This window comes from Pseudorca crassidens, chromosome 18, assembly GCF_039906515.1.
Source record: "Pseudorca crassidens isolate mPseCra1 chromosome 18, mPseCra1.hap1, whole genome shotgun sequence".
Lineage (NCBI taxonomy): Eukaryota > Metazoa > Chordata > Mammalia > Artiodactyla > Delphinidae > Pseudorca > Pseudorca crassidens.
In genome coordinates, this window is record NC_090313.1 from 54839314 (window position 1) to 54851935 (window position 12622).

General features: G+C 53.1%; 1 protein-coding gene and 1 long non-coding RNA gene across 3 annotated transcripts in view; one reads left to right on the top strand and one right to left on the bottom strand.

Moving 5' to 3' along the window:
• The window catches only part of LOC137210918 (uncharacterized), a 54571-nt gene extending 47697 nt beyond the window's left edge, over positions 1-6874 (bottom strand). The window contains exons 1-2 of the long non-coding RNA XR_010936799.1: positions 6523-6874; positions 5670-5855 (exon numbers count right to left, since the gene is read on the bottom strand). This is a non-coding gene — a long non-coding RNA (uncharacterized lncRNA). The remainder of the gene's footprint in view (positions 1-5669; positions 5856-6522) is intronic.
• Positions 6875-6898: 24 nt separating this feature from the next.
• On the top strand, positions 6899-11608 carry LOC137210917 (protocadherin-8). Of its 2 annotated transcripts, none has more exons than XM_067712981.1 (3): positions 6899-9794; positions 9967-10174; positions 10645-11608. In XM_067712981.1, exons 1-3 carry the CDS (start codon positions 6903-6905, stop codon positions 11019-11021), a joined length of 3477 nt encoding a protein of 1158 aa, XP_067569082.1. In that variant the 5' UTR covers positions 6899-6902; the 3' UTR covers positions 11022-11608. The 2 variants fall into 2 exon arrangements, with proteins under 2 accessions (XP_067569082.1, XP_067569083.1); XM_067712982.1 differs by having other exon boundaries at positions 6899-9503.
• Positions 11609-12622: the final 1014 nt, after the last annotated feature.

Sequence of the window (12622 nt, forward strand, 5' to 3'; positions counted from 1 at the left end):
CTCGCTGCCATCCACCTGCATTCTGCTTGCAACCAGACATCCAAGAGGAGGTTCCCAGGAGAAACTGTAATCTCCAGAGGACTGGTCAGGGCTGGAGCTTCACCAGCCAGCTCTTCCCAACTGCTGGCTTCGGCAACCTCTGGCTAGAAGAGAAGGCAGGACTGACACATCAGGAAACATAGTCCTCTGGCTGAACCCGCAGACAGCAAGCGCCGTCTCAACCCATGTCTTTCTGCGCTGAGTCTCTCGGGAATCCACCGGACTACTAACCAGCTAGTCACTGCTCCCCAACCCACAGGGGCAACCTGAGAGGGTGGCCCCTCACCTTCCTCCCAGATCAAAGTCTACCAGGTTAGGCTCTTTGCTCCAACTCCCTTCCCTGCTCCTCTTTCCCCATCCCTTTACTCTAGTGAGCCCCCTGATATCAGGGGTGACGTCCTTCAACAGCTCCCCATTGCCTTAAGAATAAAAGTGAAATTCCTTAACGCGGTGTACGAAGTACCTACACACCCGTCCTGGCTTTCTTCACCCCTCTGCCGTTACCCCAGCCCCTCATGGGCCCCTGCACCCCAGCCCTCAGACCTTCGTGCCACTGAGTTTGCTGTTCCTTGAGCAAGAAAGGTCCCATTCACCTCCACCCCTCCACCTCCCCTTCCCCTTCCCCTTAGCTAATACTTCTACTCATTCTTCAAAACTCAGCCCAAATGTCACCTCCTCCTGGAAGCCTTCTCTGAGCATCTCCAGTTCCCGGCACAGTCAAGCCCCTGCCTCCTCTGGGCTCGACAGGCAGGGAGTGCACACCTGCATGTGACCACAGTCCGCCCTCCAAGGACTGCGGGCAGCACCTGTGATCAGCAGCCACACTTCTCACGCCCGATTCTGTCTCTTCCCTCTTCTCTCTCCCCTGTTTCTGGGCTGGCCGGCAATGTCTATCATTTCTTTGGTTGGTTTTCTTTTTTTTAATAAACTTTATATTAGAACAGTTTAGATTTACAGAAAAATGGCTATGATAGTACAAAGAGTTCCCCTAAACTCCACACCCAGTTTCCCCTGTTATTAACATCTTACGTTAGTATGGTACAGTGGTTACAATTACTGAACCATATTGATACACTGTTATTATTTAAAGTCCATCCTTTATTCAGATTTCCTTGGTTTTTCCCTAATGTCATTTTCTTTTTGTTCCAGGACACTCCACTGCATGTAGATGTCATGTCTCCTGTCATGTTTCTCTTAAGTGGGACAGCGTCTCAGACTTTCCTTGCTTTCGATCACCTTGACAGTTTTGAGGAGTCCTCGTCAGGTATCTTGTAGAATATCCTTCAATTTGTGTTTGTCTGATGTTTTTCTTATAATTAGACTGGGGTTCCGTGTTCTGGAGGTAAAGTGCCATTTTCATCACATCTTATCAAGGGTACATACGATGCACATGACCTATTGCTGTTGATGTTGACCTTGATCACGTGGTGGAGGTAGTGTTTGTCAGGTTTCTCCATGTAAAGTCCTTCTTTTCCATGCTGTCCTCTTAGGAAGGAAGTCCCTATGCACAGCTCACCCCTAAGGATGGGGACTGCTTCTCACCCTCCTAGAAGGGAAAATACCTGCATAAACTGTTTGGGATTCTTCTTGCATGAGAGCTTTGTCTCTTCTCTCCCATTTATTTACATCAGTATGGATCATTGTTTTTGTTTTTAATCTCTGTTCCTACAGCACACACCACAGAGTCTGGCACTTAGTAAGTTCTCAGTAGTGTTTGTTGAGAGAATGAGGGTGTATGAAGTGACCTGTTTCCCCTCAAAATTCATATGTTGAAACCCTAACTCCTAGTACCATAGGATGTGATCGTATTTGGAGACTGGGCCTTTAGAGAGGTGATTAAGGTCAAATGAGGTCATAAGGGTGGGGCCCTAATCCAATACGACTGGTGTCCCCTTTAAGGAGAGGAAGAGATACCAGGGCCAAGTGCACACAAAGAAAAGGCCATGTGAGGATCTGCAAGCCAAGGAGAGAGGCCTCAGGAGAAATCAATCCCACCTGCACCTTGATCTTGGACTTCTAGTCTCCAGAACTGTTAGAAAAAATTTTCTGTTGTTTAAACCATGCAATCCGCAATACTTGTTATTGCAGCCCTAGGAGACCAACACAGAGGGGAAGCACAGGCTCAAACATTTTTTTACACATCAGCTCCATGTAAGTCATAGGAGGTTACCTCATGCTCCTGGGCATCCTACGAGGGAAAGTCCTTTGGAATATTCCTGCTCCCCCAGAATTATGGGTCACTGTCCACTAAATATTTGTATCTGTAAGTGGTTTCAATCATGATACGTGGCTTTTGTGGAAATGAGTGGTGAAAAAGTTTACTGAAAATTCCTTTTTGCCATCATCTGATCTCAATAAGACAGCAAGGGACCAAAAGATTCTGAAATGACATGAGGGCGTTAAAGTTACTTGAACACTCACATGACCATTTTCTCCTTCTTTTGGGATCTGTACACCTACCACTATGTCTATTATTATTTCCAGAAAGGGGGCAGGGGTGGGAGGCAGGAAGCCAAAGCAATGTAGACAGGAAATGGGAGGGTTTTTCTTTCTTTCTTTCTGAACAAATCCCTCACCTATAAAATAAGACGTTTAGATTATATGGCCTGGATCTTTTCTTCCCCCTGTGCTTTAAAAGGAAAGGATAACTAACAAGTATTCAGAGCTTCCTAAGCAGCTGATACTATATTATCTTACATAGTCCTCAGGACAATCTTACAAGGTACTATTATTATCCCCATTTTACAGATAAAGCAGCTAAGATTCAGAGAGATCAAGTAACTTGCCCACGGTCGCCCAGCAAATCAATAGTAATGTTCAGATTGAACCTAAGCAGGATGATTCCAGAGCCTGCAGTCAACAGCCGTGTTTTGTTTCTTTTCAGGTTAAGTGGGTTTCCCAGAGCATCCCGACACACAGAACAAACAAAAGGATGGGTGGCCCGGGACCTGGAAATGGTCCAGGGTTTCTGAGCATCAGGCACTGGGGTCAATCCAAAATCAAAGTTTAAACAACAGTTACCTTCACCCCCAAACTGTCTCATTGTCTGACTGCTGAGTTTGGATCAGCGCTGTAGAGGATGTTGCTCTGCGGTGTGATATTAACGTTTAAAAGTCACTATGCCAGTATTAACAGACCAACATGGGGGCGGGGGATCTTTCTCTAAAATATGAAGTAAGCAGTTGGAGTGTAGAAAAGAGCTTGGTTGCATTTCTAGAGAGCAAACCCCAGAAAACCCAGCGACTTAGTAATTCTAAGAGATATCTACAAAGTGTGCTTTGGTTACAAGAATGAACTGGGTGCCTCTGAAGAGCTGCCTCTGTTCTCTGCTTGGATTTGCACTTGCTGCAAACTTCCCTGTAAGGTTTATCCGGTGGAGTGAGCCTGTTGGAGGAAAGACGATGGGCCCTGGCTTTTTTTTTTTTTTTTAAGTTAAAAGGTGAAACAAATAACCCCTGTCCCCATCCATCCTTAGAATTACACTTTCCAGCAAAGTCCTTTTCGTGGTAGATATAATCCTAATTAAAAATAAATTGCATGCTGTATAGAACTTTTAATGGAAAAGATAATCCTATTACGTATGAGAATATATCCTGATTTTCTTTCCCGCTAAACTGTGGGAGATATCGGATCAGGTTGAGCCCCCCTATTGTCGCTGCTTCGAAAACTTTCCTGGAGCCCTAATCCGTCACGTGACGCCCGTGTCAATCTCGGGGTCTGCACGCGAGTTTCACAATGCGGGCATTAGGCTCGGTAACAGAAACCCAGCTTTGCGGAGCCCGCAACATTTGCATGCCGAGGAAACGCGGGCCATTGTGGGGCCCTGTTTGTTCTCAGGATTGCGAGACAGTTGCCGGCGAAGTTGCTAAAACCCAAAGAAAGGGGCTCCTTTGAGCCAACCCGGGCCTTTGGTATGATAACAAGTCGATTTGAGCGGCTTTGTGGCGCCCGGATCAGCGCCGGGGGAGGGCGAGCGGCGATCCCTTCCCCCTCCGCCTCCGGCCCCGCCTCCTCGGACAATTGGCTTCCCGAGGGAGTTGTTGTAGGCGCTGGTGCGCTATTTTAAATCGTATTTCCATAATCTGGAGGCTGCAGGCCCGGAGCTCTTTCTGCTCACGTGCCTTCACACCGCTAGGCTGGCTCGGAAAGGCCTCCGCGCGCCAGCCAGGGCAGTTGCTCGCCGCCCTACTCCCTGACTCCCTGCTCTGGGCTCTGCGCTCCGCGCTCCCCGGCGCCGCCGCTGTCGCGGCCACTTGGAGCGGCCGAGGAGCTGGCAGCGGATAAGATGCTTTGGGCTACTAGCCGCGCCAGATCCCTCCTCCCTCCTCTTGGCTTTTGCCTGCTCCCCCCACCTCCCCCACCGCACTACCTGCACTCCTTTGTTTATTTCAGTCTTGAAAATGAGCATGATGACGTGGACGCGCTTTGAGTAAAAATATTAGGTAGTTCCCATTCTCCCGCCAAGCCAAAAACCCAAATTTCAACAGCGCGCTGCTGGGCTCCAGCGATCCAGCCCAGAACTAAGAGGCGCGGGGGCGCAGGGGACGCACTTGCGTCTCCCAGCCACTCGCGGGCGGGCTCTTCGCAAGTGTCTACTCACGGGGGCAGCTGAAAATATCCTTTCTCTGCGACTCCGGCCCCACCGCCCTCTCCATCCTTCCTCCTGCCCTGTTCTGGGCTCGGCAGCGGCAGCACACCGACCTGAACTCTCGCGGTTACACTAGCGGCAGTGCGGAGGCCGCTGTCCGACTGCCGAGCTCGGAATCTGTCCGCGTCCGGGCTGGCCCGGCACGGGGTTGAGGAGGGAGTGCAGGAACCTGGGAGCGCCAAAGGTCACCAGCGCGCCGGGGTGGGAGTGTTACGGGCTCGGATGGAAGACGGAAAGTTCTTTCGGCTGCTCATACTCTCCGAGAAATGTCTCTTGGGCGGGAGCAGAAAGAGAGACCAAGCTATTAAATGGCAGTTGAGAGGGGGGAAAAGTGGAAGAGAAAGCTGGGAATTGGGCTCCCGTAGGGGGCGTCGCCCTTTCCACGTTCCAGCGCGTCCGCTGTGCCTGGCCTCTTTACTTTGAGCATTACCAGGCCCACGAGGTGGAGGAGGCAGGGAAGGGAACCGAGAGGCCAGAGCGCTCTGAGGAAGCCCCCAACTATCAGCAGTCTAGCGCATCCCGCCTCCCCAGTCTCATAAGAGCTCTTATGATGTTTGGGCTGCATTTTTTGCCCTCTGGCAACTCCAGAGCTCCTCTGTCATCCTTCTCCACCCTCACTGCCCACCCAGCTCCCTGCTTGGTCTCCCTACTCTGGGAGGACTTCTGTAACTCTTCCGAAAAGACCCCAGACACATCCCCTCGGGTTTGAGGGAAAGGAAAACACAGATAGGGTGTTGACAGTAGAACTATAATCAGGATTCAGAAGAACATTTGCTAAATGCAGTCTGCTTATCAAATCCATCGCCTTAAAAAAAGAAAAAACTCCCTGTGGGTGACATTTTTTTTACCTCTCCTCCTTCGTGTGTATGTGCATAGCCTGCTCAATAAATCTCTTCAATTAGAATCAGTAAGAATCTGTCTTGCTCGGGTTTGGAGACCCATCTCCCTGGTCTTCAGGGATACTAGGGGGAGGGAGGAATACCTGTGCGGGCAGCGCAACGCCTGACCAGCCGGGAGACCCGCCCAGCCCAGAGCTGGCAATGCCGAAGCTCCACACTTTAGTAGGCAAGGCAGATGGTTAAGTTCCCCCAGGTTCGTGCCAGGTTTCAACGTCATGCTGTGATTTTGTTCTTCTGGAACGGGATGAGTATTGCTTCCCAGAGCGGCCCTATTAGAACAGAAAGAAAATCCTCTAAATAGGCGGAACAAGGCATCAGGAGGGAAAGTTCTCTAAATGCACTTTAATACGAGCCGCGTATTGTGTGGAATTCAGCGCCCATCACCGTTTAGCCAGAGAGCTATGGTAGTGATTGGGGATGAATAGAGGAACATAATGGATACATGTGGCGTTTGCTCATTATATTCAAGTTAGCCCAACTCCGCTGTGGAAACTGTTCAACTTTCTCTCCCCTTAGCTTGTCACAGTTAAATAATACAGACATTGGGGCCTCCAATGGGATCGCCTGCCACGCCATTCTATTTCCACTACTAACGAGGGCTTCATAAGCCTTTGATACAGTCTGATCTTTGAAACCTTTCCAAATCTCCTCAAGCTTATGCTAAATCCTATTTGGAACTTTTTTCCCCCTTGTCTGCTAGCGCCCAGGGCTTAAGAAAGCCATTTGGACAATGACATATATACTAACACGTCGCAGAGCTCTTTTCTGCGGGAAAAGGGAAGTGGCAGCTCTGATCACCAGGGTCACACGAGCAAAACACAACTGCGTACACAAATTTGAATAAAATCAATTTTCCCTTATCCTTCGGGCTCCTAAATCGAGAGGCTATTGCCGAGCGCCGTGGGAAGCTGGGAAAGAACGCGAACTGAGCCTCACCCGGCAGAGCAAGTCTGTGCAGAGGGGGCCGCGAGCGGTTTCAAAGCCTCCGAAGTGCAAAACGCAGAGAGTGAGCGCGGGGTCCCGAGCCACTGGGGCGAAATCCCATATGATGGCTGTCAGTTCAAGCAGCCAGCACAGGAGGGGCACAATTAACAAAACCGTCCGCTCCTTTAACGCCCGGCGACCCGTGCCAACTCCTCTACAGGCAGAGCGCTGACAGGAAAGAAAAAAAGCAAAAGGAGTTAAAGAAACAAAGGAAAGATTCCCTAATTTTCATTTCTTGTTTTCCCCTCTAAGCCTTTCCACACTAAAGGGATTGTCGGAGGCTGGCGTAGGAGCTGCGCGAGGGCCAGGCCGCCATTGGCTGCCCGGTTCGGATGATTTGCATATCGGCTGCTATAAGAGCGGAGGCGGCGCTCGGCGGCGCAGCTCCAGCGAGAAAAGGCGAGGGAGAGGTGTGGGCCGTGGGCGGCATCCACGCGTCCTCAGAGCCCGCCGGCACCTCCAAGCTGCAGCCTGCAGACCTCTCCCGCACACGCCTCGCAAAAAGCGTGCTCTGGGGACCCTGGGACTCACGCCCAGACCTGCAAACCAGAGAGGAATCGCTCCCTCAGCCTTTTGGAATAGCGCTCGGGGCTGGCGGCATGAGTCCAGCGAGGCGCGGGGGAATCCCCTGCCTTTTCCCCCTGCAGCTCTTCAGCCTTTGCTGGGTGCTCTCCGTGGCCCAGAGCAAGACAGTGCGATACAGCACCTTCGAGGAGGATGCCCCCGGAACGGTCATCGGGACCCTGGCTGAAGACCTGCATATGAAAGTGTCCGGAGACACAAGCTTCCGCCTGATGAAGCAGTTCAACAGCTCGCTGATCCGAGTGCGCGAGGGCGACGGGCAGCTGACCGTCGGAGACGCGGGCCTGGACCGCGAGCGGCTGTGCGGCCAGGCCCCGCAGTGCGTGCTGGCCTTCGACGTGGTCAGCTTCTCGCAGGAGCAGTTCCGGCTGGTGCACGTTGAAGTGGAGGTGAGGGACGTCAATGACCACGCGCCGCGCTTTCCCCGGGCCCAGATCCCCGTGGAGGTGTCCGAAGGCGCGGCCGTGGGCACGCGCATACCCTTAGAGGTGCCGGTGGATGAGGACGTGGGCGCCAATGGGCTGCAGAGCGTGCGCCTGGCCGAGCCGCACAGCCCCTTCCGCGTGGAGCTGCAGACGCGCGCGGACGGTGCCCAGTGCGCCGACCTGGTGCTGCTGCAGGAGCTGGACCGCGAGAGCCAGGCCGCCTACAACCTGGAGTTGGTGGCCCAGGACGGAGGCCGCCCGCCGCGCTCCGCCACGGCCGCCCTCAGTGTGCGCGTGCTGGACGCGAACGACCACAGCCCGGCCTTCCCGCAGGGCGCCGTGGCCGAGGTGGAGCTGGCGGAGGACGCGCCCGTGGGCTCGCTACTCCTCGACCTGGACGCGGCGGACCCCGACGAGGGCCCCAACGGCGACGTGGTGTTCGCCTTCGGCTCCCGTACCCCGCCCGAGGCGCGCCGCCTCTTCCGCCTCGATCCGCGCTCGGGCCGCCTCACCCTGGCCGGGCCCGTGGACTACGAGCGCCAGGACACTTACGAACTGGACGTGCGGGCGCAGGACCGCGGCCCCGGGCCCCGCGCCGCCACCTGCAAGGTCATCGTGCGCATCCGCGACGTCAATGACAACGCGCCGGACATCGCCATCACCCCGCTGGCCGCCCCGGGCGCGCCTGTCGCCTCGCCCTTCGCCGCCGCCGCCGCTGCTCTCGGGGGTGCGGACGCGACCTCGTCGACCGGGCCCGGGACGCCAGAGGCCGGAGCCATCTCTCTGGTGCCAGAGGGGGCGGCACGCGAGAGCCTGGTGGCGCTGGTCAGCACCTCGGACAGGGACTCGGGAGCCAACGGGCAGGTGCGCTGCGCCCTCTATGGGCACGAGCACTTCCGACTGCAGCCGGCCTACGCGGGCAGCTACCTGGTGGTGACCGCGGGGTCGCTGGATCGCGAGCGCATCGCCGAGTACAACCTGACCCTGGTGGCCGAGGACCGCGGCGCTCCCCCGCTGCGCACCGTACGGCCCTACCTGGTGCGGGTGAGCGACGAGAACGACAACGAGCCGCTCTTCACGCGGCCGGTCTACGAGGTGTCGGTGCGTGAGAATAACCCGCCCGGGGCTTACTTGGCCACGGTGGCCGCCAGGGACCCGGACCTGGGCCGCAACGGCCAGGTCACCTACCGGCTGCTGGAGGCCGAGGTTGGCCGCGCTGGGGGCGCCGTGTCCACCTATGTCTCGGTGGACCCGGCTACCGGGGCCATCTACGCGCTGCGCAGCTTCGACTATGAGACGCTTCGCCAGCTCGACGTGCGCATCCAGGCGAGCGACGGCGGCTCCCCTCAGCTCTCCAGCAGTGCCCTGGTGCAAGTGCGAGTGCTTGACCAGAACGACCACGCACCGGTCCTGGTGCACCCGGCACCGGCCAACGGCTCCCTGGAAGTGGCGGTCCCCGGGCGCACGGCAAGGGACACGGCCGTGGCGCGCGTGCAGGCCCGGGACGCAGACGAGGGTGCCAACGGGGAGCTGGCATTCGACCTGCTACAGCAGGAGCCGCGAGAAGCCTTCGCTATCGGCAGCCGAACGGGGGAGATCGTGCTCACCGGCGACCTATCTCAGGAGCCGCCCGGCCGAGTATTCCGGGCGTTGCTGGTCGTATCCGACGGCGGCCGGCCCCCGCTCTCCACCACCGCCGCTGTCAGCTTCGTGGTGACAGCAGGAGGCGGGCGCGGGCTGGTGTCGCCAGCCAGTGCAGCGAACTCGGAGCGCTCTCGCCCTCCCGGCTCTCGGCTCGCGACGTCGGGGCCGGCGCTACAGTGGGACACGCCGCTGATCGTCATCATCGTGCTGGCCGGGAGCTGCACGCTGCTTCTGGCCGCCATCATCGCCATCGCCACCACCTGCAACCGCCGCAAGAAGGAGGTGCGCAAAGGGGGGCCCCGCCGGGAAGAGCGGCCCGGGGCGGCGGGCGGCGGAGCCTCGGCTCCCGGCTCCCCGGAGGAGGCCGCCCGGGGAGCCGGGCCCAGGCCCAACATGTTCGACGTGCTCACCTTCCCTGGCAGCGGCAAAGCGCCCTTTGGCAGCCCCGCGGCCGACGCGCCCCCGCCCGCGGTCGCCGCGGCCGAAGTGCCGGGCTCGGAGGGCGGCAGTGCCACCGGGGAAAGCTCCTGTCACTTCGAGGGGCAGCAGCGGCTCCGCGGCGCGCACGCCGAGGTGAGGCCTTCCTTCGGCTGGGCGCCCCGCTCGGTGCTCCGCGGACAGGCTGGGGGAAGGGACTGGAGGGGTCTGGGTATGCGTGCGTGGGAGAGGCCTAACCTGTCGCCCTTGTGTTTTTGTTTCTTGTCCAACCCTCACCCCTGCTTGCTTTCCCCATTCCCTGCTGCAGCCCTACGGCGCCTCCCCTGGTTTCGGAAAGGAGCCGGCGCCCCCTGTGGCTGTCTGGAAAGGACATTCTTTCAACACCATCTCCGGCCGAGAAGCGGAGAAGTTCAGCGGCAAAGACAGCGGCAAAGGGGACAGTGATTTCAACGACAGCGATTCCGACATCAGCGGGGACGCTCTGAAGAAGGATCTCATCAACCACATGCAGAGTGGTGAGGACTCCTCTTTCCTGCCAATTCAGCCTTTCTTCTCTCCCTCCGTTTCTGCAACAGCCTCTCTTCTCAATCTCCATTCCCGGACCCCCTCCCTCTTTCTCACTTTTTTCTGTCCTTGAGTTCTGGATTCCAGCCTGCCTCAAACATGAATTTCAAAATGCCAAGTCGAGGCAGCTCCACCACCTAAAATAAACCAGACTCCCATCCTGTTAGGTTGCTTTCTGAGAAGAGAAATTCTGCTTATCAATTTTTTTTTCTTTTTTGCTTCCAGCTAAAGCTGAGCCAACTTCGTATTAAAGTGGCTTTGTAGGAACCAATATTCATTTCAGATCCGGAATCAGGGCGTTCATCTTCTTACACGCTTTCCTTTTCAGCCGCCCTGACCCTGTCTGACGCTTTGAAGATGGAGGCACAGTGCGTGTAATCTCAGTAATCATCATGCCCTCTTCCTTTCTCTTTTATGTTAGGACTGTGGGCGTGCACCGCGGAGTGTAAGATCCTGGGCCACTCTGACCGCTGCTGGAGCCCCTCCTGCGCTGGAGGGCCCAGCACACATGCTTCCACTCACCCCCCAGCCCAGATGTCGACCTTCTGTAAGAGCACGTCCCTGCCCCGGGATCCTCTGCGTAGGGACAATTACTACCAGGCCCAGCTGCCCAAGACAGTGGGGCTGCAGAGCGTCTATGAGAAAGTGCTACACAGAGACTATGACAGGACAGTCACTCTGCTCTCCCCTCCTCGTCCAGGGAGGCTCCCAGACTTGCAGGAGATTGGGGTACCCCTCTATGAGTCCTCCCCTGGCAGGTACCTGTCCCCAAAGAAGGAAGACAATGAAAATGTGTAATCCCATGCTGCATGTTGTCACGCATATACAGGTCACTCCAAGAAGCCCCTAAGTTATTGACCGGTTTCAGTGTTGTATATAGAAATATGCAAGATGTGCCTTAAAATGAAGTTGTTGGAAGCTATTTCCAATCACATTGGTACTGTTTGGTATTTGCAAACAAAAATGTAGTTAATGTAATTTTTATGAAATGTGTGCAGTATTTAATTCTTATCATGCTATTGACTTTAATTTCCCTTGTGGCTTGCCATTTTCTTAGTGTTTTTAACCTGTACATGGTGTAATGTAATGTTTGTATATAATGAAATTTTGTTATATTTTTATATAATAAAAGCTAAAGTGGAAGTTATTGCCAAAGGAACTGTCTGTAAGACAAAAAAACAAAACATGTTGGAATTACTTAATGGAAATTTATCTTTCACCCGAAACAACCTAGTGTTAGAGAAGTTTTGCCTTGCCAAGTATAACTTGTATATCTTGAGTCTGTGGTAGATTTCAAGTTCAATGTTATTTAATTACATTTGGTTTTCTGTAAACCATGTCACTTAAAAGCAGAGTAATAAAGGATTTGTCATGTGTTTGAAGAATCTGCTAATTGCTTTTTGTGGACTTACGGACAGTCAGGCATTCACAAAAAATCTGAGTACCAGAATTAAACCTTCTTCAAGTGCTAATTATTTGGGCATTATTAACGTTCACAGCAACAGTAAACCTGTGGGATTTCAAGTATTGGAGTCTCATCCAAGTATTAAAAATATTTGTTGCTTTTGTAAAACATGTGCATATACATCAGGCACTCTATAAAATTCCTGCCCTCATTTATTTACTCAACAAATATTTATGGCGCATCTACCAAAAAGTGGAGGAAAGCTGAGTTTGGACTGTTCATTCACTAATTAAACCAACATCTATAAAGCGTTTCCTAACTGCAGTAACTCCTCTAGGGTCTGGGGTTTAAGGTTAAGAAGATATAGTCCCAAGAAGCTCTTACCTTAAATATTTAGGATTTTAATATCAAAAAGAGACTCAAACTTATGGGTGAAAAGACATGACGCTTGAGATGTGTTTTAAAATATTCTAGAAGAAAACATGAGACTATATGAAATGAGATTGAAAGATATATTGATCATGGTCAATGCTAACATTGGTACGTGTGTGTGTGTGAGTGGAGAAGATTATACCAATCTATTTGTGTGTTTGTGTGTGAAAATGTGCGTAATGGAAGTTTTTTTAAAAAAAAAAACACTCAAAAGACCTGTTATAAAATGAAATAAAATTTCATTTTATTTGAAATTAAAATAATAATAATGAGAGCTAACATTTACTGAACAAGTTTTTATATGAGCGGAGCTCCTTACAAAGATATTCTGCATGAATTATCTCATTTATTCCTCAAATAACCCCCATGAGATGGGAACTATCATTATTTCCAGGAAACTGGGACACAGAGAGTTTAGGTAAAATGCCCAAAAGTCACACAGCTGGTAAGTGGCCAGGATGAGATTTAACCCAGATTACTCAAGGCAAGAAAATAAAATAAGCAATGATTCTGTTTTCTTTTTAACTTGAAAGAAACAAAGAGTTAAGTAGAAAAGTCCCAA

What these genes read in the sequence shown, in the direction of transcription:
- LOC137210917 (XM_067712981.1), top strand. Translation starts at nt 6,903, where the DNA reads ATGATTTGCATATCGGCTGCTATAAGAGCGGAGGCGGCGCTCGGCGGC. An exon ending in TCCGCGGCGCGCACGCCGAG is followed by an intron (nt 9,795 to 9,966) that starts GTGAGGCCTTCC and finishes TCCCTGCTGCAG; the next exon opens with CCCTACGGCGCCTCCCCTGG. An exon ending in CATCAACCACATGCAGAGTG is followed by an intron (nt 10,175 to 10,644) that starts GTGAGGACTCCT and finishes CTTTTATGTTAG; the next exon opens with GACTGTGGGCGTGCACCGCG.